The sequence below is a fragment of the Clinocottus analis genome, unplaced genomic scaffold, assembly GCF_023055335.1.
Source record: "Clinocottus analis isolate CAN_PGR_092001 unplaced genomic scaffold, fCliAna1.0.p SCAF_13, whole genome shotgun sequence".
In the NCBI taxonomy this organism is placed as follows: Eukaryota; Metazoa; Chordata; class Actinopteri; order Perciformes; family Cottidae; genus Clinocottus; species Clinocottus analis.
In genome coordinates, this window is record NW_027175854.1 from 960001 (window position 1) to 985182 (window position 25182).

Sequence of the window (25182 nt, forward strand, 5' to 3'; positions counted from 1 at the left end):
ATGTGGAAGATGATGAACAGGAGGCTGCTATTCTGGCCCGGGAATACCTTGTTAGTCATGGATACAGCTGCAAGATGGGATTTGATGTGTGTGTGTGTGTGTGTGCTTGGTTTTTACCTGTGTGTGCCTTATGCAGGTGGCTCTTCAAGCGACTCACGTAGGCAGATTTAAAGGGGCAGAGTTTGCACTTGAAGGGCTTGTGGTGCCCGTGGTGAGACTGCACATGTCTGTCCAGACTGCCGAGGAGACAAAATATATATATATTTAAAAAAAAAACAGAGGGAGGATATGAGATAAGAGGATAAAAGACGAAAAAAATAGATGGAACGAGGACAAAAGGATAGCAGATCAGGAGAGAAAGTGACAAGAATAGAGTACAGGAAAGAAAGAGAGCTCTACTCAACAGCATCCACTTTGATGATTTCAACTGCAGGCTTGTTTTTTTTTCTTCTTCCAGCAGCATCTAAAGTACTCAATTCTGTTTACCTCACAAACAACAGCCGCACATTTCCAATGACTACAGAACAGGGAGCCGTGGGGTGAACTCATCTTCCCACAATCCCTTGGTGGGAGTGAACGTGTGAGCGCCTGTGGGGACAGTGGCTGTGTTTTTAATGCCAGCCTCCGAGGTGGCATGGGAATTTGGCTTCTTTCTGGGTCAGGGCACATACAGTACAGAGGGATTACACCTGGGAGCTCAGAGGAGATGAGGACTCTCTCTTCCCCTCTCGCTCGGTGTCTCTGTGATGGATAAAACAAATCACACTAGCAAAATGTCTGTCTCGCTGTAATGGTTGTCTTCACTCTCCGAGGAGGCAGGAAATCTTAGAAAAGATTGAGGATTTAAAGGAACTGTGAAGGGTAAAACTGAATAAGGTGTAAAATAGTGAAACACAAAACAAGTTTAACATTCTGTTAATTTGCAGAACAGCTGGTGCACGACCAGTAAGGTATGGAAAGGAGAGAGTTTTGGACTCTATTGATGCATGTGTATATATCCTGTAATGACCTAACAGTGTATTTGTTTGTGGCGGACTCCGCCATTCGTGCCCTGGGTTTAAATTACCTTCATATGTGCGAGGGATTCACAGAAAATGATGCATGCATGTAATCTAGTGACACTATTTGCTGTCCCGTCTCCCATAGCCGTATCACAACCGTGTTAAATTACTGTAATCCAAGACGCCTTTAGTTTCATTTCCCTCCTCTGCATTTCATTCGGTACGTGCAGCAGTAAGTACGATGCAGCAGTTTATTAACAGGGTTTATTCATTTCAACCTGTTTTTAGGCTCATTTAGCTGCAGAGAATGTTTTCCGTTGTGACCACCAGCAGCTCGCGTACCCATTTGCTTTTTTGTTCCTTATTAAAAAAGTAGCTAAAATGACCAAGAACGTCTTGTTCCCGGGTCAACCAGGACTAAAATGTGAAGGATGACATCTTGAACTAACATGACTGAAAAGCGGGATCGTACAGAAAAGCTCAACGGTCAACGACGGATCAACGGTTTAACACATGAACACAAATGCGTGTAAATATGTGTCAAGCGGGACTTTACTGTGGGAACAGTGAAGATCATCAGACGCTGCTGCTCTTTCTTACTTGTGTCTGAAGGGGGAGACGAACTGGCAGTACTGGCAGCTGTATTTGTCCTCTCGGCTGAACATGGCCATGGCGGAGTGGCTCCTCTCGTGGGACCGCAGTCCCTGCATGGACATGAAGACTCTGTCGCACTGGACACACGGGTGGCCCCCCGCCGCTAACCGCTGCTTCAGCTCGCCCTCCGACACCGCGGCCCTCGCTGCCGCCACGAGGGCCGCTCCCCTTCCTTCCACGGCTTTCGCTTCTGGCTCCGGTGTCTCCGCGGCGGCGCCGGTGCCGGCCGACGCCGTGCAAACCGAGGGCGGGCCCACTGTCGCGGCGGCCGCGGGTCTATCCAGGACGTCGGATTCGGCTGCTTCTTCCGCCTCGAGGACGCCGTTGGTCAGGGTCTCTGAAGGCAGGGTCAGGGGGACTTCACTGACTTCCTGCTGCAAATCAAAGAGAAAGAAGTCTCAGATGTTCAGTAACCTCTGTGCCCGGTCGTCTAGTCTGTTGCACAACACTGCAACACACGGAGGAAGATGAAGGGGAACAATTTATTCGGATAGTGCAATGTTGATACTAAATCAGCTACCAGATGACACCAAAATGGCTGTTCAATGAAGTATCTCAGAGTCTGGCACATCTAATTGTTTTTCCTGAATCAGGCAAATCATGTTAACAGCACATAAGCAACAGTTAAGCATCTGTCTGACACCTCTGAGCTGTATCGCCGCCGTCTTTTTCAGTTAGCTACAGCTCTCCCGCTCTGCAGTCGGACTCATCTGTGCGGTGGATCAACATGGAGGTTTATCATTGACCTGAAAGCCTTTCTATGTCACTCATTTTCCTGAATCAGCCAAACACCTGTCCAGAATACTGTGAGCTGCAGCGTGAGCCTGCTAATGGACGGCTGGCTGAAAAACATGACTGTGTATCAACCGTATAACTCTAAAATACATGCAATTTAACAGAGACATAACATAATTCAGCTGAATTGTTCTTTGTGTACTTAATACTTAAAGACATACAGAGTTCCATCGTCACAGTCACATGTCACAGGGAGGTTAAAAAGGTTATTTTCCACCCCACATCCATAATGATGCATCATTACTGGCTGATGCTGATGCTCAACCACCCTGAAAAAGAAATGAGAGGAAACTAACCTCGTCAAACGAGAGAACAGATAAAGAGCTGAAACAGAAAACCTTACGCGTCGAACCGACAACACGAAACAACTGCAAAACACAACTCCTTCATCTGTTTCCTCTTCCGCTGTCCGGCTGGTTTCTTCTTGTCATCACAAGCAGACAGAGAATCACCATGACTGTTTTTATTGCCTGGAGGAAGCTCGTTCTTTCTGTGGAAGGGCCTGACCCTGCACTTCACGCACTCATAAATAAGATGTGGCATCCACAGAGCTAACCTTGCCGTCCAGTCTGCCCCGACTGCACTGTCAGCCTGTTTTCTTTTCCACCCGACTCTATCGGGACCGTCGCAGTTTCCAGAGTTGAAACTGTATTGGCGGTACAATAAAAAGCAACGTTCTGTTTTACCTTCTGCAATTGTGTAAAACATACAATAAATCCCATCTGCTAGAGGTGTCGTCGGCCATGAGCGCTTGCAGTTAACCCGTAACCCCGGCATGTGCCATCAGCGCCACGGGACAACGTCTTATCCTCTGCAGTGAATATACCGACAAGTGCCAAAGCGAATGCAATGCATCTTAAATATACACCCAGAAGCCAGCATCCGTTATCAACGAATGGAGAATCCAAGTCGAGTAAAACAGATCAGAACAGATGAAGACGAGGAGTTAGTTCACAAGACAGAAGCACACAGGACAGTCAAAGTACGCCGTTTAAGTATTGTGAGATAAAATATAACATTGATGGCAATAAAAGATGCTTACTATACATTTACTGTGATGTAGTAGATGTTTGATTAATTGACATTCTGGGAAATACGCTGATTCACTTTCTTGCAGAGCGTTGGATACAAAGGTTGAAACCACTTCAAAGTGCAGTAAATATGAAGCTACAGCTTCATGCTAAGCTAAGCTATTTATATTTATGTAAAAAATAAAATCACCTCATCCATCCTCTCGGCAAGAAGTTATTCCTTTGTTGCTTTAATATGATTATTATATTTCACAAGCCATCAAAAGAGATCTTAATCTTGCCAAAAATAGAATAGAAATGTGTATTTTTCATGATCATCATTTACATTAACAGCCGATTTGATAAAGATATGTTTAACATTGACCGGTGTGGCGTTGATATGAACATATTTTAGAGTTAATGTAACAAATCCCGAAATAAATAAGCCTCCACACCAGGACACATGAATCTAAGAATAGATGCGACTCCATTACCTTGACGTGTCCCTCTTTGACCTCTCCGTACTGGACGTGCTTCCTGAGGTGGTTGCAGATGGCGCGCAGTGTGGGATGCATCTCTATGCAGAAGTTACACCTGAAGCCTACGGGAGCGTTATTTACTGGGCTTTCCTGTTCACAGGAAGAGAAAAGAGACAAAGCAAACAGGTTTCTTATTCAGTTTCTTTTCATTTGACATATATTTTAAAAACATATTTTGAAATGTTGGCCTCATAAAAAAAAAATAACAGTGTAAAATCTAAACTAACTGATGGATTTTGCCAAATTTAATGAACGTATCATGAAACTAACAAATCACAAATTATGACTACTTTGTGGACAAGTGCAATGGTTTTGGGCTTATAGCGTCACATTATGATAAATTAACAATACTCTCACTATGAGAGCCCATTACGCCAGGAACAGCTGGAGCATGATAGAAAGCATCTTACGGCATCACAGGAGTTGTTGTATGCGGTCAGACATCAAAATAAAATAAAATAAAGCCTCATATTCTTTTGAAACTCGGGTCTCTGCTCACCTTCTCGGCCTTGGTCTCGGGAGGTTCTGCAGCTTTCTGTTTGCTGAGCAGCTGCCGCCTCCTCTCCTGCCGCATGGCCCTCTTCTGAAACTCCTCGTTGTGGTTCAAGAGATGTTTCGCCAGAACTGGGAGCGCCAGGAACTTCAGCTCGCAGTGAGTACACTTGTACAGCTCCTCGTCCTCGTCCTCAGGTCCGGGCGACACCAAGAAGTCTCTCTTCAAGTCATTGCTGTGGTGGTCGTTGTAGTGCATAGAGAGCAGCGCGCCGGTGCTGAAGGACAACTGGAAGCATTTCAGACACTTGAACGGCAGCCATTCCACCTCGCTGTCCCGCTCGGGTTTAAACTGGACCTTCAGCACTTCCTCGTTGTCCTCCGCCGCTGTACCGACAGCGACTTTCTCCGGCTCTTTGGCATAGATGACGGTGAAGTAGCGGCCGAGCTTGCTGGCGTGCTGCTTCTTGGGGAAGACACCTGGGTGGCGTTTGATGTAGTGCGACACGATGCTCTTCCTGCTGAAGGCCTGGAAGGCGCAAAGGGAACACTGCCGCCTCTCCACCGCCAAACGCAAGTCTTCGCTCATTTCCGAATTTTCGACTTCCGGCGGCGGCGTCGCTATCACCTTGTTGGGCTTTTCGGTTATCGTCCTGGAAGCGGCCAGGCAATGGGTGTAATAGGCATCGATATCGTGCCGCTTCTGGTAGTGTGCTGCCAGACCTTTGCGTATAGGGTTCGTGTACGGACACAGGGCGCATTTGAAGACGTTGTTTTTACCCTCCGGCTGAGCGCGGACGTTGTTGTGCTTGATACGGTAGTGGCGAGCGATGCCTTTCCTGGTGGAGCAGAAGTATTTGCAGAGCTGACACTTGAATATAGCGTGTTTCTCAGTCTTATTGATGGGTAACTGGGAGAGGGCAAGGTCCAATTCACCGACCTCCTGGACTTTAGCAGCGCTCGATATATTACCAGCACTGCATTCAGCGACTGGCTCGCATTCTTTACCGGGAGAAAAATACGTCAGAGAGGGGGCGAACATTTCAGACGCCGACTGATTGTGATATTTCTCATAGTGGATTTTGAGTTTCTCCAGCGTCCCGTGTGTGTAGGGGCAGATTTTGCATCTGTACGCGCCGTAGCCTTGCCTCTGAGTTTTGCACTTGTCGTCTCCTTCATTCGCGTCAGCGAGTTGCTCGATGTCATCCGCGAAGTCCTCCGCAGTGACTTTCACCAACGGGTGTCTCTTCTGATAGTGGGTTAGGACGCCGTGGATTCGGGAGTTCACGTACGGACAGTGACGGCATTTATACACAGAGCTGGGGTTGATGTCGGCCTCCTGTGCGAAATCTGCAGCTTTTACCTTCATACCTGGGTGCTTTTTTCCATAGTGAGTGAGGAGCCCGTGGAGGCTGTTGTACTCTGACAGACAAACGGTGCACTGATAAGTATTGTTTGAGATGGAAAGTCGTGGGTGGGGAGGATGGGGATTGCTTTCTTGGGGTGTGCCGACCATGACCTGTGCTCCATCATCGTCAACGGATTGGCAATCGAAAGACACGAGCTCGTTGGCCATCTGCTGGTGTAGAATTTCAGCTGGGCCATTTCCTTTGATGATATCCAAAAGCACAGATTCGTCCCCTTTGATGGCCCACGGGTGCACTACCTGATAGTGACTCGTGATGTCCCATATGGTACAGGCCTCGAAGGCACAGTCTCTGCACTTGTAATGCTTGGTTTCCATGTTGCCCCCTTGTTGAGTGGTCTCCGGTCCCGCCCATAGCTTGCTGGCCATGTACGTGTAATCGACATTGTGCTCAGGGTGGCGTCTTTGGTAATGGAGCAGCAGGCCTTGGGGTTCGGCGTGGGAGTAAATGCACCACTCACAGTGGTAGCCGGCCTCCAGAATGCCGTCCTGGTACGCCCAGTGTAAAATGGTCATGGCTGTGGCCTTCACAGTGGGGTGCTCTTTCTTCAGATGTTTCTTCAGGGCGTAGACGTAGGGCGACGCGTACGAACAGTGTCTGCACTTCAGGGAGCGCAGCTGCGTAGTGTTTTCGGGGTCGTCCGGAGGAGCTGGGATCAAGGCAGAGGAGACGCTGCTCGACTGGACCATCTGCGCTCGCTCTCGCTGACTCCGGACGACTGCAGTGTGACGACGTACGAGGTCAGCGTTGGACTTGGTTTCCCGATGCTTCTTCTGGTAGTGAATGAGCACTCCTTTCACGGTGCGATTGCCATAATCACAGTGCTGGCAAAAAAACAGCTCGTCCTCTCCTTTCTCACCGCTTCCAGGTTTAGGGCTCGTGCTGTTGGATCCATCGTGGCCGTTGTTTTGAAACTGCTTCAGAAACTGCTTGGGCGCCGCAATTTGCAATTCGTCCATTAATTTCATCAAACCGGGAGTGGGAGTGCCATGTTTGATATACTTTGCGGTCACTTTTACTTCGGGGTGTCTCTTTTGATAATGGACCAACACACCAACAACAGATCTGTTGCTGTACACGCAATGTTTACAGTAGTACATTTCTTCATCGGACCCGTACAGCGCCGCGCTCGGTTGCTTCGGAGGCGTGGCCATGCCGAGATTATACGAAGAGTTGGCGACGGGCTGCGACTGATCCACCGAGATGACCTTCATGGTTTTCTGGATACGGAAATAAGACGCCTTTTGCTCCGGGTGTTTCTTCTGATAGTGGACCAACACTGAGTGCATGTTGGGGCTCGCAAAAGAACACACGTCGCAATCGTACACGACGACGTTGCCACCCATAGCTTCTTTGAGGGGGTCTGCCTCGGCACCGGCTTCAGGGGTCTTGGAGACCGCTTTGGGCACTGGGCTGGTGGACGACCTCGGGGTCGACGAGGGCGAGTTCAGATTCTTGGGGCCAGAGTTCAATATTTCCCTCAGGGTTTGCGATTCCCCCGTTTTCTGGGACTGCTCCACGATGTAGCTCGAGAAGATCATCGCGTTGTTGATCTTCACTGTCGGGTGCATTCTTTGGTAGTGGGGCATCAGGCTCCTGACATTGGGGCTGGTGTAGGAACAGAAGCGGCACATGTATACCAGGTTTGGTTGGTTGAAGTTGAGCACGTTGCTCGCTTCGGGGTGGTGATCCATATAGTGTTGATGCAAGTCATTGTAATTTGTGTATTCAATGTAACACTCTAAGCAGCGGAAGACCGCACTGTGGTCCTCGGAGTCCAGGATGTACTTAAAGCTGAACTTGATGTACGGGTGCATCCTCTGGTAATGGGTGCTGACGCTGCGAGCCGATTTGTTGTGGTAATCACAGTGTTTGCAGTAGAAGCGTGTCGTTCCCTGATCCTCTGAATAATCAGCGTTCTCCTGGATAGCACCGTCACTGGGGTCAACAGAGATGTTCTCACTATCGTCTGAGAGAGTCAGCGATATAGGAATGTTTCTCGGTTTGGACTTAGGGTTGCTTTTTCTCTTCCCTATTCGGCCTCCCTCGTGGGACATCATTGAATCTCTGGCATGAAGCTGTTGCGTGTTATAAGTGAAGACGGGGTTTTTGTTGTCATCCATGGTGTGATTTTCTCCGCCATCGACATCATCCATGTCGTCTAGGTTTATGACCATGTCCTGTTGGCTTTGGCTTATCTTACTGTGAAGGTTACTGGCGATTTCATCAATTCTAGTTCTCTTCTTAACCGAGGACAAATCCAAAGGCAAGTCGTTAATGGACTTCCTGGCTCTCTTCCCTGTGACTAAGGGCTTTTTGGTGGCAAGTCCTAAAATGGAGGTCTGGGTTTTTTGCAGAAAGATTGGAGAAGTGTCCGGTTCAGACTCCGGCTGGTCGGTCAGCTGGCTTTCAAAGACAGTGGGATCTAGGTCATCACAGTAGGAATGCTTATGCTGCTGGTGAACCCTCAGCCCTTTCAGCGTGGTGGTCGAGAAGCTGCAGAGTGTGCAGCGATGAGGGTTCTGCTGGTCGTTCGGTGTGCTGGTCATCTTTTTCCCATTGACTTTGGAAATGACATTGCCCCCGTTAACGGGCTCTGCAGCATTGTCACTGTGAGGATTTGGACTATCGGTTAGGTCCATGGTGTCTAAATCTGAGGATACGTGGCTCTGTTTGTGCGTGCCTAGTTTGAGAGGGCTGGTGCAAATGAATGGGCATTCATCACATTTATACACTGTAGTTTTACCAGAAAGGTGAATGTTTTCAATGTGCCGGGAGATGCTTCGCCTGTGCATGGTGAGGAAGGAGCAGAAAGGGCACTGAAAGCGGTTCATGTACTTTCTAAACGGTATTCCTTTAGTCTCCAGTAGTTTATTGTCCTCATCAGTTAGAAGCTGCTTTGCATCTGCTGACAGGGTCCCGGTATAGCTGGGATCATCTATATCGCCCAAGTCTTCTTCGTCATCGTTCTCTAAGCTGCTCTTAGAGTCTTCTTCATTGAGCAAGTTGTCATCCGTCTCCAAGACACCCTTGGAGACGTCCGACGAAGCGAACCTATTGGACAAAATGGAGGAACCTGTGCTGTTGGGCGTGACATCACTCATATGTGCATACTGAAAGGATGAGAGCTGTGGGATTGAATTCTCCAAGGGGTTTGCTACCGTACTTGCTTCCAGCTCTTCCTTTTCTTGAACGTCAGTGAAACCCATCTTTGATCTATTTTGGCTTCGGGAAGCGGAGGGAGAATCTGGTTTGGGCGAGCTTGCGCTCGCCTCTCCTTCCAGCTGCTCGATGCAGGAAACTATGTTGACCGCGTCACTGTGTTCCTTCACCACGTGATTAGTCCAGCTGTCCTTCTGGTCGGTCTGATAGTCACACCATTCACAGGCGAACGTTCCCTTCATGAGTCCACTGGCCGGGTCCGATTCCTCTCCGGTCTCATTGTATTCTGAAGGATCTCCGGCGCTCTCTGTGGGAACCTTACTGTGATACATTAGTTGGTGTTTCAGTATTCTTGCTTTGCGTGGAGACTTGTATGTGCAACACTGACAGGAGTACAATTTTGAATTGTCATTGTGCGTAATAACGGTGTAGCTGGGCTGCTCGGCGCCCTGCGAGGAGATGCTCGCGTCAGAATCTTCCTCTACAGCGTCGTGCACTTTTTTGGTGTGGTTTCTTAAGAATGACTTTGATCTGAAGTAACGGACACAGAACTTGCACTGGTAAAACGGCAGGTGGGTTTCAGCCGTCTGCTTTTGTGGTGTTTGGTTGGAATTGTCAGTAGTATTGGGGCCTAAAAAAGATGAGAAAGTATGTGAGATGTCTGATGGAAAGTAAATGAGTCACATGTTTATATTGTTTATACATTCTGTCGTTTCTGTCAGTAAATCCAACATCAATGATTTTATGCCCCTCAATCAAACTTAAAATCATCCTACTATGAGGATAATAATCCTCCACAAATTAAACTGTAACATCCGATTTGAATCGGTGGACATACTCATTCCAGCTTTAGGAGTTGAATAATCTCGGTCATCCTTGTCGTCATATTCCTCCGCTTCCTCCTCCTCCTCCTCCTCCTCGTCTTCGTCTTTCAGAGAGTCAGACTCGTCCGCGTCTGCGGGCTGCAGGAAAACCGTGTGCACTTCCTGAATGTGGGTCTTCAAGTCGTCGTATGACTCGGCGCGGAAGTCACAGCCGTCACACTGCAATACCTCCATCACTGAAAAAAGGGAGCGCTCCCTGGAAAATCAGGGAAACCTGCAAAGAAAAAAGAAAAACCCATGAGGACATGCAGGATGTTCCAATGAGCACACAGCAGAATGTCTAATGAAGTGAGTGGGATTGAAAATAAAAGTAATTCATAACAGTTGCGTTAAATATATTCAGCGGAGCCATTTCCAGTGCACGTTAAGGGGTATTTACTTTGGCATTGAGACTCATATGTACAGAGCTATTACAAAGGAGGGATAATATTATTCCTTAATGCTTCAATATTCAGTGTAGCGAACACGTCCTCCCATAAAAATGAGCTTGGTGATGATCTAAGATGATTACCAAAGGCAATTCCTGCTGTGAGCGAAAGAATAATCAAGTGCCGGATGTAAGACGCACATTTTCTACATAACAAGTAAGACGATGGAAAGCAAAACATACAAGGCTTTTAAATAATTATAATTATGTGTTCAAAATAGTTTGATCTGCCAGATTGATGGAAGCTCTTTAAATTGTATTGCTAACAATTTGTGACCAAATCAAGCACGTTGTTGAAAGTCCTGCACTTGGTGGACATTCAATGTGACATACTATTTATTTCTTATTGATTGCTTTGATGCTGAATAATATGCAGCAGTGGTGAGATGATAAGCGGGAATACAAATGTAAAAAAACAAGATTAAACCTTTATGATCCTTTAAGTCTAATTACTATTCTCAAAAGATGTAATAAAGAAGACACACGTGTTTATTAACTTATGCAAAAACAGCAAAATATTCGGTTTATGAAGACAAAACTACGAAATGTAATTATTTTCAATCGACTTAACGACCGACGCTGTCCACAAGCGGCGACAGAAAGCCTCACAAAACATGACAAAGAGGAGAAATCAGCAGATGCTGATGTTACTCAGAATACTAAGAAGGTCCCATTTTTGAGCATCGCATCATTCTAAGAACAATGGAGGGACTGAGGAGGGATTATGGGCTGATTTGTCCCATTTTTATTACCTTGGGATAAGCAACAGCTGGAGAGCAGCTCCAGTATTTAGAGCAGACTATTCCATCAGATTGCATCAACCGCTCTGAAATAAGATTGACTGAATCAACGGAGAGATGGAGGCTTTACGTCTTTGGGCTGCTCTGCAGTTTCAGACTTGGACAGAAAAATGGAAATTGACGATACGGCCATCATTTTTACTGCGGTTTCCATTGTGATGTTGTGACACCAGCCATATAATATCACACAGTATTTGAAGCCGACACTGGTTCTGAGATGGGTAGTTAAAGGACACTTTACCATCGTGACCCTCAATTCAAATTAAGATGATTTATTTCACTATGTCACTAATTCGGTGAACACATGTTTTGCCTGCATCCCAATAGCTGCATTACTTTGAGGGGGCAACAAATCAACATATTGTGTTGGAGGTTTAAGTTCCTTAAACACAAGATAAATCTAGATCAAATTAAAGGAACTCAAGGACCTATTTATTTCATTTTCTTTGAGAGGGAATGATTCTTCTCAGTCTGTACAAGAACGGTTGTGAGTTCTACAAAGTTGATATTCAACAAGGCTCCCATTCATATTCAGACGGCTTATGGCCCATGCACAAATATGCACCGAACACGGGGACCCGTGATGGCTGCTGAAGGCTCTGCATAGACACATTACTGGGCCTTAATGGGCCTGACAGCATGAGGCAATTGTACACGGCATCCTGTGTACAAATACATGTTTCCACATGTCAAAATGATAATATCCCCAAACCACGAGCTGCATTCAAAAGTTCTTCAACGAACACGATGGACACACTATGAACACATGATGGTCATTTTCCTCTTTACTCTCCTTCATGTATAACAGGTGTTTTCATTATTTTGTCCACCCCTGTATGCCAATGCTAACTCCAGGAAGAAAAAAAGAAGAAAAAACTTGAAATACCAGACTAAACCAATAATGAAGTCGACACATGGAAAGCGTTGTGCAAACAAATGTAAAACCACACGTTCACATTGTGTAGACTGCACATCTATTCATTGTGTAACCGTTAAAAACGTTCAGAAGCATCTAACAACTTTATGTCCTTCTCTTTGAGCCAAAATCCTTTGTGTAGTGACAAAGTAATGAACCAATTGCTTTTTAAGATATGATTTGCGTATGTGTTGCCTTGAGCTGGGATCCAGTTCCTGGAGAACAAACTGGAAATGAATGTTATTTAAAGCTGAGCGACAATCCTTTGTGTACGTTCTTATTTATAACACAATGATTTGTGTATTGTATTAGGCAAAGAGAGAAATATTTGCATGTATTCAAAGAGGATTAATGGTTCGCATGCACACAGCCAGCATGACCCTTTGTGGATCCATTGTTCTTAATGAAACACGTCGACATCATAATACGACGTGATTTGTGTCTATAATCCAACTAAATCCTGTTTTAGCAGTTCTCCTTACATTCTTGCTGAAAGGCCAGAAGATGATCCATCAATAGCTGATAAAATAATAATCAACATCATTCTATAACACGATCATAATCAACATTTTATGCTTACATTCAATTACACAGCGGCAGCCTTATCGCGCTGCTCCAGAGCAACAGCACCGCTGTGTGTTTTACATTATGTTTTATAGAGAACGAGTGTGTTTCACTCAGCCTTACATTGTCTTTAAACATTTAGTACAACTCAGTTTAATGCATGTAATTATTACATTTCATTATATTATCTCAAATGGAATAAGCAGGTTGATAAAGAGTACAAATAAGTAAAAGGCAGCGATTTAAGAGGAAATATGGTAAACCATGAAGGCCTTTTGTGTTCCTGTGGCCTTCTAGATTAAATGTATATTATTTAAAGTTAATGTGACACAATGCAGACACAGCTTTCAAAGCTTAACGTGCAGCTGAGCTGAATTAACCCATAAAGTCCCATGAACAATAAAAAGGTGGTGTTGATTTTGATCTGTATTTTTTAAACCGTCCACCTGACAATGTTGCTGCGTGCCGAGCTAAATCAGTGGCGTTCTCTTTTAGTGTCTTCAGTCCTGGCATGGAGCAGGCGCGCTCAAGAGCGGAGACATTTTAATATTTGTTGACTGTGCCAGAGTGTCTTGTAGTTCAGTATTTACACAGGCACAGGTTTATTACTTCAGTGTACTATGTTAAATTAAAACAAAACTGCTGTAATTGTCATGCAATTCCAAGGTTAAAGAACATTAGTTGTCACGTCATATCAACACATTCTTGTCACAAACTGGTGCTTGGTTTGACCCCTCGGTGTCAGTTTTTTGCCCACCACGTTAAGCTGTGATGCTTTACGACGGCCGCATTAAACAACGACGCTTGTGTGTCGAATTTACACAAAAACACGACGTTTGGGCAACAAACCCACTTTGTTAAAAAAAAAACATATTGGTTGTGCTTGAAATCGGTGTAAACTAATTAACGTCACAAACATCACTGAAATAACTCAACAACCCTTTGGGACACCAACTCAGGTCTCCTGGTTGAAAGTCCTGCGTTTGTTGGACTCATCTCCGCCTCCTTTAAGACTTTAACTCAATTATACTGAGAACAACAAAACATTTTACACTTCCAGTGTCATCCATTTCCATTCGAAAAGGGGAAACGAAGCTCTAATACCAGAATTGCATTTCCGAATACGGCAAATTTCAACTGAGGACCATCCAGAGGACGGTTGGAAATCCCGCCCTGCTTCCCACACCCGACCGGCCGGCCGGCGGAGAGCCGGCCAAGCTGCCAGTATGTCCCTGAGCAACCAGGGGATCCATTGTTGCTCAGGGTCAGGTTACTGCCTCGCCACGGGGCCCCACCCTGCTCGCTTGGCAGTTCACTGCTGTTTTGAACAAAGTTGCCTCCTAATGCCAGGTTCCTTGACATGGATATCAAGAGAATCCTTTGGTAGAGAAGGGGAGAGGAATGCCCGGGGAGGAGGAGGAGGAGAAGAAGGAGAAAAAAAAGCCTCCAACACAACCACCATCTGCCTCCAGAGCTGGCTGTGTCTCTTCAGCCGGTCCGTCCCAGCGCCACAGCGAGTTAATGGGTGAGATTGTGTAACTGCTTTCATCTCGTCAGCCGGGGCTGGAGCAGGCAGCAACTGAGCTGCTCGGATCCTCCTCTGAGCCCGGCTTCAAGGGCAGCCATTTTAGGAGCTGGCGATGTGCGCTTAGGTGTTCAGCCAGCACACAACATGGACCCACAGATCTGATCCTCTCCCTCAAAGGCAGCGGCCCGCCTGACACTGGAGAACTGCTGACAGAAATCTATCCGCCAGATGTACAGCCTCGTGCCCGAAGCCCTCTGCCCACACAGCTCAGCAGAAAAACATCTCACGCTCTGGCCGGGATAACTTTGCGTGGTCCTGTTCATTTTCTTTGTGAGAGACGACGTTATCTCTGACAAAGAAGAGGACCGAATCCCCCCGTCCCCCGTCCCCGTCCCCTCCTCCCGTCCTGCAGATTAGGTCAGGGCGAGCGGCGTCCACCGCGTAGGGAGGAGCGGCTACGTTCCACAAGGGGGTCTAAAAATGTGAGGTATGTCTGAACTTCTTTATCTCAGAGCTCTGAAACCCTGGGGACAAGAGGGCAGAGAGACAGAGAGAAAAGAGAGAGAGCAGAAGGAGAGAGCAGGCCTGGAAAGGGGGGAAGGGTGGAAGGAGAAGGGAGGCAGCCAGCGAGCATGACAGAACCACCTGGAATACCTTCGGTGGAAAGCCACTGAGGACAAAGCCCGGGCTCCACAGATTCCAAAGTCTACTGACGTTTGTTAATCACCAACCGGTCTCTCTGCATCGGCGAGCTCTGCCAGCAGTCACACCCTCTACTCAAACCGGCTGACAGCAGCTGCTCCGTCTGAAAGAGGGCCTCTGAATGCACCAGCATTAAGCTGATTAGGACCACAGAGGTTTTGTCCTTAACTGTTGGTTTGCGCTGCCATCTCATGTGAGAGAATATTAGCATCCCGGCTCCGAGCGATTCACCTGGCAAACAAGATGTGCCGACGTGTCAACCTGCACATTCTCAATAATTAATAACCCATTGATTGACAATGACGGTCTGCTTTTTAAAGAGACAATACAGTGGCAATACCAGCAGGTAGCTACAGCCGTGGCCATTGATTTATTTGCCGAGCGAGAAGACGACAGCATCAGAGGAAAATCAATACATGTTTTTTGCTTTATGAAAGAAAAGCAAATGTGAATGTATTAGCCTTTAACATTGTGATCTCTTTAGCTCACGGGCTTCTCCAGGTTTATCGCAGAAGAGACTGCAGAGAAAGATCTCATCGTGTCATGCAGCAGAAGAGCAGAACATGTTACGTCACCGCAGAGCATTTGGCCTTTTGAACAAACAGGAGATAGCTGGAGATCAAGATGGCTGCTCCCATCCTCTGATGTCGTCAAGGAGAACACAACGGATCTGATAATGTGCTCAACAGTTGCTGATACGCATGTAACACACGCCGTGCTATTAGACAATACACCACAAACTAGAGCCTCAAACTAGAATGATCAAAGCGTTGAGCGAGCAGCTCTCGAACATGCCTTTTAAAAAATAGCGTGTTGTTGTACTTCTTTGGTATTTACACAGGTGCCTCGTCTGAATGTGGGCCATGTGACACAAGAACACGAACACATGTTAAAAGCATCACAAATGAATGTGTTGTAAAGCAGCAAATACATGTGGAAACATTAAAAGATCTCCGTTCAACCTCAAGACAACGATGAACTTTAGAGGCTAATATTTTTTTTAAAAAGTGATTTTTAATTTGTTCTCAATAGCAGTGAGGGTGGACACGACATGAATACTGGATTACATTGCATTACTTACAGGCGACCGTGGTGAGCAGGCCTTCATCCAGAGGATCGGCTCTTGTGGCTCTCAAACATTCAACACTACTTCTAGCGCGTATAGCAACGGGTATAATAATCTTACCCGTCATGCATGTATTAATGCCAATCTCCCGGCATTAATACATACGTGACGGGACGATACAGACGCTCGCGGCTGACGCGAACAGACCTCCGGCCTCGCCTTTAATTGCTCGATCAGAGTGAACTGGTGTGTGTCGAAACATGCGGTTTGTCTTCGGGCCTCGCGTCACGCCGCGCGGTGGAGAAGCAGGTTTGAAAAGCAGCCGAGTGCCGATTGTTGTTCTCACTTTGAAGGAGTTATCAATTCAGAGCAGATAGATTTTATTAAGAACTGTCGAATGATGGCACATGTGGACGCGTTGCAGTCAGTGTGTGTGTGTGTGTGTGTGTTTAAAGAGACCCGAAGATAAGACAATACACACTGTCAGACATTGTTTCATCTCACATTGCAGTCAAATACATAATTCTTGTTTTGTGCCTTTTAGCATTTAGATATATTGTCTTCTTTACTTCCACAGATATTGTGACGTATCGTAGATTATTGTTATCGTGGGAACGTTGTTGTCCCGTCAGTTGCTCTCTGATTGCCACCCTGAAAGAAAATGGACACTTTATTGGTAACAACAATTCAGTTGTTGCCGCTCTTTGCTGTGATTATTTTTTCATATATTTATAAGACATGGAGTTTGACGCACACCATCCCCGTGGCTTCTCCACGCTGTGCGAATAACTAATATTCAGACTGTTTAACAATCTGATCGATGGCAAAATCAGTGCCTTTCCCTTTTTTTTTTCTATCCCCACAGTATTCATGTGCATCTGTCATTCGGGCCCATTGTTCCACGATGAAGCACTTCCTGCCATGAAATATGCCGACTTGTGACAGGATGTTGCAATAGAATAATTCATTCAATGGTCTAATACATCTGGTAATAAAGAGAGAATATGACAGGGAGCAGTTAAATGCAGAGTACATACGTTTTATAATAACACACAAATATAAATATGTTGTGTCTTTTCTGATAAACCGAAGAAACGTGTGATCTGTTGATTAAATATTCGATAAATTCCACACATTTCAGAGGGTGTGAGCAGAACGTAAATGATGTATCTGGATATGAAATTAGCTTCCGATTAATTTTCTATTTTTACATGTCTTGTTTTATGATATTTTGGTCAAACTGGATGTCAATCCTGATGCATTGACATCAAATACTTACTACTAAAAGCCCTCCTGGCTGTTTCAACAATACCTGTCTTCTTCCCAGTGTGACAGCCTTTCAGGAGCTTTGTATCTGAAGGCTCACATCATCGTTCTGAAATCCGACATCTGCTGATGCAAGTATGGGCCAAGTCAAGCAGCGGCAAGAAATATTTATTTTGGCACCAAAACCTTTAATCTTTCCTTTTACCAGATACTACTTTGAAACCAGAAGAAGTGCGTGAAGGCTTTGGTTTCAAAGTCAGGCGGTTTGACACCTGGTGGCTGCGTCAAGCGGCGAGAGATTCAGAGGCACGATCACAGGCCGCTGTTGAGATTAACTGGCGACCGTTTCACTGCATTGTTTGTGGAGCAAAGCAGCGCAAAGTGACGACACTCACACCTCTGGCTTCACAACACGCAGTCGGAGATTCGTCCCTACTTTGTGACATTTCACAGACCGACAAATAAACAATTAATCGACATTCATTGATAGCGAAGATGTTATTTCTAGACCAGACGGCTGATGTATCCTATTGTGTATTTATACACAGTTATATTTGTATTCTTTTGTGCATATATATTTTACATATTTTGCACACTGTTTACATTTAATTTCCTTAATTTCCTCCAGTTATTTGTATTCATTGTGTGTGTGTGTGTGTGTATATATATATATATATATATATATATATATATATATATATATATATATATATATATATATATATATATATATATAAATTAAAATATTATTTATATATAAACAATAATAAATAAAAAAAAATAAAATATTATATATATATATATATATATATATATATATATATATATATATATATATATATATATATATATATATATATAATATTTTTATTTTTTTTATTTCATTATTTTATTTTGTGTGTTTAGTTTATTCCATTTAGTGTCTGGCGCTATCTATACATATCTGTCTGTCTGTCTGTCTGTCTGTCTGTCTGTCTGTCTGTCTGTCTGTCTGTCTGTCTGTCTGTCTGTCTGTCTGTCTGTCTGTCTGTCTGTCTGTCTGTCTGTCTGTCTGTGCACTCTCTGCATGAAAACACAAAGTACTTCAACTTCAAAAGTAGTTTCTTCCATGTGAAGAACTTAAAGCACGACATAATGTTTGCCTTTCAGACCAACTACGGTACAACTTTCCCCTGGAGGTTTGCAGTGTGTAAAGACACTGAAACGACGCGCCAGCTGCATCATTTACATCCTGAGTGAAATCTGTAGCGTTCCAACATGGCTGAACCTCTTCAAAGAGGACAGTCTGGACCTGACACCATTCTAACTATATTAACTCCTGAAAACAGATTGAAAACAGGCCCACAAAGATGGCACGCCACACCAGTCCAGACCGACGCAGCGCCGCCGCCGTCCCGGCTGCAACGAGCTGCGAGTACAGCCACAGAGACACCGAGGGTCAGGACAACTGAGTCACTGCTTCCACGTCTGTAAGAAGTCTTAACACGCCATTTCTATTTGAGCCGTAGCAGACTCACTTAACCGTAGTTTCCATTTTTAACCTGCAACTGCTGAACATTCAATTATATTACTGCTCATTCTTTTCAAGGAAATATGATTTAAATTCAATTGAAAGCCTGAAAAGACACACCACATTGGTGTGAAGTCATCTGCGCTTGCAACTACTGTAAAAACTATTAGTTTGTATTTGAAATGTAGAAAGAAAGGCTCTTCTTATAATGCTCAGAACCCAAAGTGAGGTTTTAAAAGTCTTTTTTTTATCCTATTGATCCAACACCCAAAGATAAACTGTTTTATTATCAAACAGCAGAAGCTGAAACACACCCAAACAGAACATGTTCAGCTTTTCTAAATACAAAAATACTTCAATAAGATGAGATTTCAAATGGTGTTATGGACCCATAACACATGTATGACATAGTCCTAGGCCCAGTCCCGCTGTAATATTCATGGTGAGCAGACATAGAGGCACTGAAACCACCGCCAACGGGTAAGCAGGAAGCATAATTAACGTTTGGACTGACCCTCTGTCGGCTAACATGCGGCCATATGTGCTTACTGTCTCTTATCCAAGCACAGCATTCATAAGAGAAGGCAAATACACATGCATGCACACAGTTAATACCATCACCACCTCACACATGCACGAAGGACTTCCAGAGTCAACCTGTCTTGTTTTTTTAATAGCCTCACCTGAAGGTCTCAAAACACACATTGAATATGTCACAGAGCACGTTTACCTTCAAAGAACCCCCCCGAGAACGTCTTAATCCCAGTTATTTTGATTCAGATTAGGTTTGGTGCCTTCAAATGCAAGGCAGCCTAAATACCAGCACCTGGTTTGGAGCGGTTCTTTGGCCCGCCTGCAGCTCACACTCTGGTTGGCTCACGGTGGGCTTTTATCTGTGGGCGCTGTAGAAGATAACAACGCTGGTTCAAAAGAGAAAAGCTGGTCCGACCTGAATGACCTTCATATTCCAATACTGTGCTGCTGCCTAATCCCGACACAGAAGAATTGCATGTTGACAGATTCAACAACAACACTGCACAGAAGCCCATTACTGTTTCAGAAAGCAGGTGAAGGGGAGACATTGTAGATGTGCTTCTTCTACGCATTTTCATGAAATGCTGATCGATTTAAACAGATTCTCACACTTTCTTTTGTCTCAGAAGGCTTCCTGATACAAGCAGACGCGCCAACGTTTACAGTAAACTAAGTCGTCACGGTAAAAGGTGAGTTCAGACAATAAATAGTGGAGGAGATAAGAGAACAGGTGAAGAGGAAAAATAGGGAGGAAATTGTCAATGAGGTTCAAATTTGAAGCGTTTTATTATTAGTCTGTTTATTATTTCTTGAAAAAGTCAAAAAACGTACATTTGAGGAGCTCGAACTGCATATTAGCCACGTTCAGTCTCATCACTGTGTTCCAGACTGCAATGTCACAACACCTATTGAAGGAAATGTCATGACACTTATATATATATATATATATATATATATATATATATATATATATATATATATATATATATATATATATATATATATATATATATAAATATATATATATATATATATATATATAAATATATATATATATAAATATATATAAATATATATAAATATATATATATATATATAAATATATATATATATATAAATATATATATATATATAAATATATATATATATAAATAGGTCCCACTATACGATATTGTGATATTGTCACGATAGTTAAGTCCCGATACAATATTATCACGATACTGCGACACGTTGAGTATTGCAATATATTACCTTTTTTTTTTCAACCGCAAATTGTACCCAAAGGAAAAGTTTGTCAACAAAAAATAAATTGATTTTATTATTCTAGGACCAATATTGCCATGCAAAATATATATATATAGACATAGACAGTGACCTCACTCCTCTCTGAGAGCCTCCTTAAAATATGTGATCACATTCTGCTGCTTATTCGAGAAAGTCTGAATACCCAGAGATGAGACATCGATCCAACCTGGCGGATCAATGGACCGGGCCTTTTCAGAGGAGATGTGAGCGATCAATAATGTTCAGTATAAACGTTTTGTCATAACATTCATCAGACAGCTGCTGGAATGAAATGATAGGGAGGGGAATGGCCTGAAATATACAACAGAGAAAAAGCAGAATGGAGCTGGAGATACAACAGTGATGCCGTCGCGCGTGTTGAATGTTGCTGTGTTTTGTTTGTTTCCAGCTTAAACTACAAAACTCTGAATAAAAAATGTTGGGTTCCTTCCAGCTCTGATAAAAGTTTCCGTTTGATTCAGTTTTAGTTTTTATTCTCCGAGGTCACAGCGGTGAGTAAAAATGGCAGATTGAGCTACAACATTATGCTAAATCACTATGCAGTAAATCCTGAGACCATATCATGCTAACAGTAAATCAGCCGGGCGTCGATGGGCCTGAAGTCAATGACGGTGGCCCCAAATCATCCACATTGTCATAAGTTATTTTCAGCCACCTGACGAGATATATTGATGTTAATCTGACAACAAATCTGTTTCAGGAAGCAACCGGCATCAAAGAAAGTAGGTCAGACATGAACCAGCTAACACTGCCGTTACCAGAATCATGCTTCTTCTTCATGTTATATCCGTCTGAATAATTGATGTGAAGCAAAAACCTCCGCATTAAAGCTCTTATGAATTGAAAGGTGAATTAATAAGAAATAAAACATACCCTTGATCAATCAGTTCAACAGTTTTGCCACAAAGGCCTCATTTAGTCTGGTAGGACCATTAGCGTAAGGTGGCTAACGTTAGCTTATGATAGGAAACTTTTTATATATATATATATATATATATATATATATATATATATATATATATATATATATATATATATATATATATATATATATATATTCAGCAAGTTGTGACCGACAGTTGTCCAGTCTGGTTGTTGTCCAGTCTGGTTGTTGTCCTTGTTTTTGCCTTTGACCTTTAACCCTTTCACAGTGTTTTCAGTTTCACGACAGTTATTTATAACATTTTGTGGGCCTCAGTTTGCCCCCACCATGCGTTAACACATTGTCTGACCTCTACTCAATGTGCTCTATATTTAGGAATTAAGATCAAAACGTTCTACTTTGGTTTCGTCAGATCACAAGTTGCATTTCCCGTCACGGGAACGAACCACATGCTTGCAAAATGTAGTTTTTGGTGAGAAGTGGTCCAAGTCGTCAGCTCAGTGTATGTCGTGGATAGACTCTGCTATAAGTCCTGCTGTTATTTTTAGCTTGCTGTTGGCCTCTTGGAAGTTTTTCCTTCAGAGCTTCCTCTTCACGTGACCATCCATCATAGCAAGAGGACCTGATCTAGATTAGGTCCTAATGGGGCCATCACTTCCCTAAATCTTCAAGTTTGTCTTCACTTTGTCACCGTACAAAAATCAAAGGGTCTTAGATCAAATTTTATGTCTGAATCGTGCTCCTTACAGTCCATGCTAGTCTCTGGGCCCTTCGACGTTCGCCGGAAATAGTTAAGGAATCATCTAATATATCTTATTCGCAAAAGTAGCTCACTTCTTGATTTTCAATGCAACTAATTAAGTCTTTCACACTACCAATCCTGCGTTTGAGAGGTATGTGCATTTGCACAGAGGGACGACAAACACGAGCCTTACAGGTTGAACCGGTAATGTTTAAAACGTCTGGATTTTTTTGGTGCACGTTCAAGAAACCAGCTCAGTAAACCCAGATTGTCTCAGAGGGATTGGTAAATACAGGTGCGCAGCCTTTCACACACTGCAAATCAACGCGCTTTACTGATCTGTGTGTAGCCTGACCTTCACTGGTGTCACATCCAGAGGAGTTACACAAAAAACACCTCACCGCTTGCAGGGCCGGGCGACCCTTAAAGAGTCTGTGTAAAGGAAAAGATTAGGAAGGCTTCCCACCATCCTATCAAGTTGACTGAATGCAGAGCTAATGGATCAAAAGGAAGGGGAAGCAGAACGGAAGATTATTTTTTTCCTTCAAGCATTCAAGGATAATCTCTTGTCTTTATGCAACACAGGGTTGCACAAGGAAATGCAGGTGTAGTCCATTTGCTATACAAGACAAACAAAACAAAAACGCGTGTGTGTTTTTGCAGTGCATTTTCTTAACCAGGTGGAATGTAAACAGCAAAACAAGTCAAGAGTGGATATTCCACCTCCTCTCGTCTAACCGGAGTGTCGCACTTTGTTCTGCGGTTCGGCCGTTAAGTGCAGCTGATCCGGGACGGCACGCTGGAGACACAACTCTGTAAAAATGTTGGAACGACCTTCAACGACCTCCCGCTGCTGGGTCAGCCGGAAGTCTTATTTCATCCATTGTATTTTCCCGCAACGGGAGTCTGCCAGGAAGTGAAATTTGGGCGTTTGGTGCAGCCGTCTGGAGCTGTGCTCCACTTCAACCCTACGCTTCCTTCTCCGATGTGGACGCGTGCATCGCCGTCTCACGCCAAATGCGCTCCAGTAATGAAGACTAAATGACAACAAATTCAAAAGGAAAATGTAGCAAAGTTCTGATTCGACATCAAAGTCAATGCATTGCGCGATACAAACATGCAGCACATCAGTGGTAAAGGACAAGCCGAGAGGAGGATTGAAGGATTTTGATCTCGGGACTTCAAAGTACTCTGCTGACTGAGGCCTTCAAGCGAGACCTCACATCAAAAAGAGAGACAGAAAGAGAGAGAAATGCCATTACTATCGCTCCAAGTTGCAATACTATGCTAATCCCAGGAAGAGATGATAGTTTTTTATTTTCTGTCTGTGTCGTCCATACTGCAAGGTCAGACGGTGCGTGTGTCAGTCTGTCTCTCTCTGACAGATGGTTACCTGACATCACCCGCCCAGTCAGACGGCCTTTAATACTTAATATGGCTGCACTCGTTTTCCTCTCTCAGTTCTGCCTCTGCAAACCAACACATTTCCTTTCTCAATCAAAGAAAGCCAACTTGCTAATTCGCAACACAGTTCTCACAAAAGCTGGTCCACACAAAAAAAAAAAAAGAAACCCAAAAAAAGAGAGAAAGGAGCTGGCCATCGTGGAGCAAGTAACCTTGCTCCAAGGGTAGCCTTTGTGTTGAGGGCTGAGACTGTTCCATCTGAAAAAGGGACAGCTGCAACACAGAGCACTCAGTAGCAGCATTTCCCCTTTTTTTTTTTTTTTGGTCGACAGAAGACAATGACCAAGCAGATTAAGAGGAGACAAGCATTAATGGCTACGGTCTTCAGGTCGTCATGGTGAGAATTTGCAATACAAAAATGAACACTCCTACATTCAAAATGCAGCCGCTCACCGTCTTGTACATCTTCTGCGTTTACCTTTAATCGAGAGCCTTCAGAGATATTTATGTGACCTTCAAGCCCCAAAATTTTCACAGAGCAACCAAAACAGAGGGCTAGTAAATCCCTCAGCTAAAGCCTGCTGGGTGTGAAGGTTAGATAATGAAAACCCTCACAGAGTCGCTCTCCTCATCCCTGTTACTAAACCACAAAAAAATGAATCTTTTCATCGAAGCTTATCTTTCTTTTCTTGCCACTGCATGTCTGTTCGATGCAAAAGCAAAAAAAAAGCACCAAGTAAAGACACAAAATGCCGTTAATAGAAGTCAGAACCCAGGAAATCAAGGAGTTGAGTGAGGATACATGGTGGAAGCGAGCAGACGTGCACGATTCCAGTTATCTGGAGGCTCAACCTTCTTTTAGTACAGTCACCTCACTGGGCTTGCTCTCTCGCCTCTCTCACTCGCTCTCCCTCTCTCTCGGGGATGACAGAATTATCTTCTGCATCAGAGCTGAGGCCGGGCCAAGGCTCCACACAGAGGACTCCATTTCACGCGAGCCGGCCCCACTGTGGCCAAGGAGACACTGCCAATCACGCTGGAGTATCAGTGGCACGGCCATCCACCATTTTGTGCTCCTCAAGGTCTTCGACTCGACTGTCCTGCTCAGATGAGCCGAGCTGCTGCCTCCGCTCGCGCCGCTATCTCGTTACACAGATGGAAGTGTTTAACTTTAAGAGCACGGACCTGAGCGAGCGGCTTCCCCTCCCGTCTGTTCCTCCTGCCGACTGTCATGGCAGTCGGCAGAAGCAGAAGTGAGATGTGTGGTGGGGTTGTTTTTAGTTTCGCGGCAGAAGACGGCCACCTCCAGTGAGGCGCCGCTGTTCTTTGCAAGCTGAAGGCAACGTCCTCGAGAGATCTGAGGATCCTGCTTCTGAATATACGCAGCCTGCAAACAACCTGTCATGCAAAGATTTCAGGAGATACGTCGAAGACTCTGTAGATCAAACCCAGGTGACCCAACATGTTCTACAGTAAACATGTTTTAGAGCTTCCAGAGAGACACAAATGCTTTTTATTCAGATTAAAAAGCATAAAACGATTATTTTTTAAACGTGGGGCAACCCTTAGCA

The 25182-nt window shown here is 44.3% G+C and overlaps 1 protein-coding gene across 3 annotated transcripts in view; it reads right to left on the reverse strand.

Annotated features, from left to right (window-relative positions):
* The window catches only part of znf462 (zinc finger protein 462), a 46533-nt gene that overhangs the window by 14979 nt on the left and 6372 nt on the right, over positions 1-25182 (reverse strand). For all 3 annotated transcript variants that reach the window (XM_068573338.1, XM_068573339.1, XM_068573340.1), the window contains exons 2-6: positions 9919-10178; positions 4499-9711; positions 3955-4089; positions 1602-2029; positions 118-236 (exon numbers count right to left, since the gene is read on the reverse strand). In XM_068573338.1, the coding sequence (XP_068429439.1) occupies positions 118-236; positions 1602-2029; positions 3955-4089; positions 4499-9711; positions 9919-10138 (6115 nt within the window). In that variant the 5' untranslated portion in view covers positions 10139-10178. The remainder of the gene's footprint in view (positions 1-117; positions 237-1601; positions 2030-3954; positions 4090-4498; positions 9712-9918; positions 10179-25182) is intronic.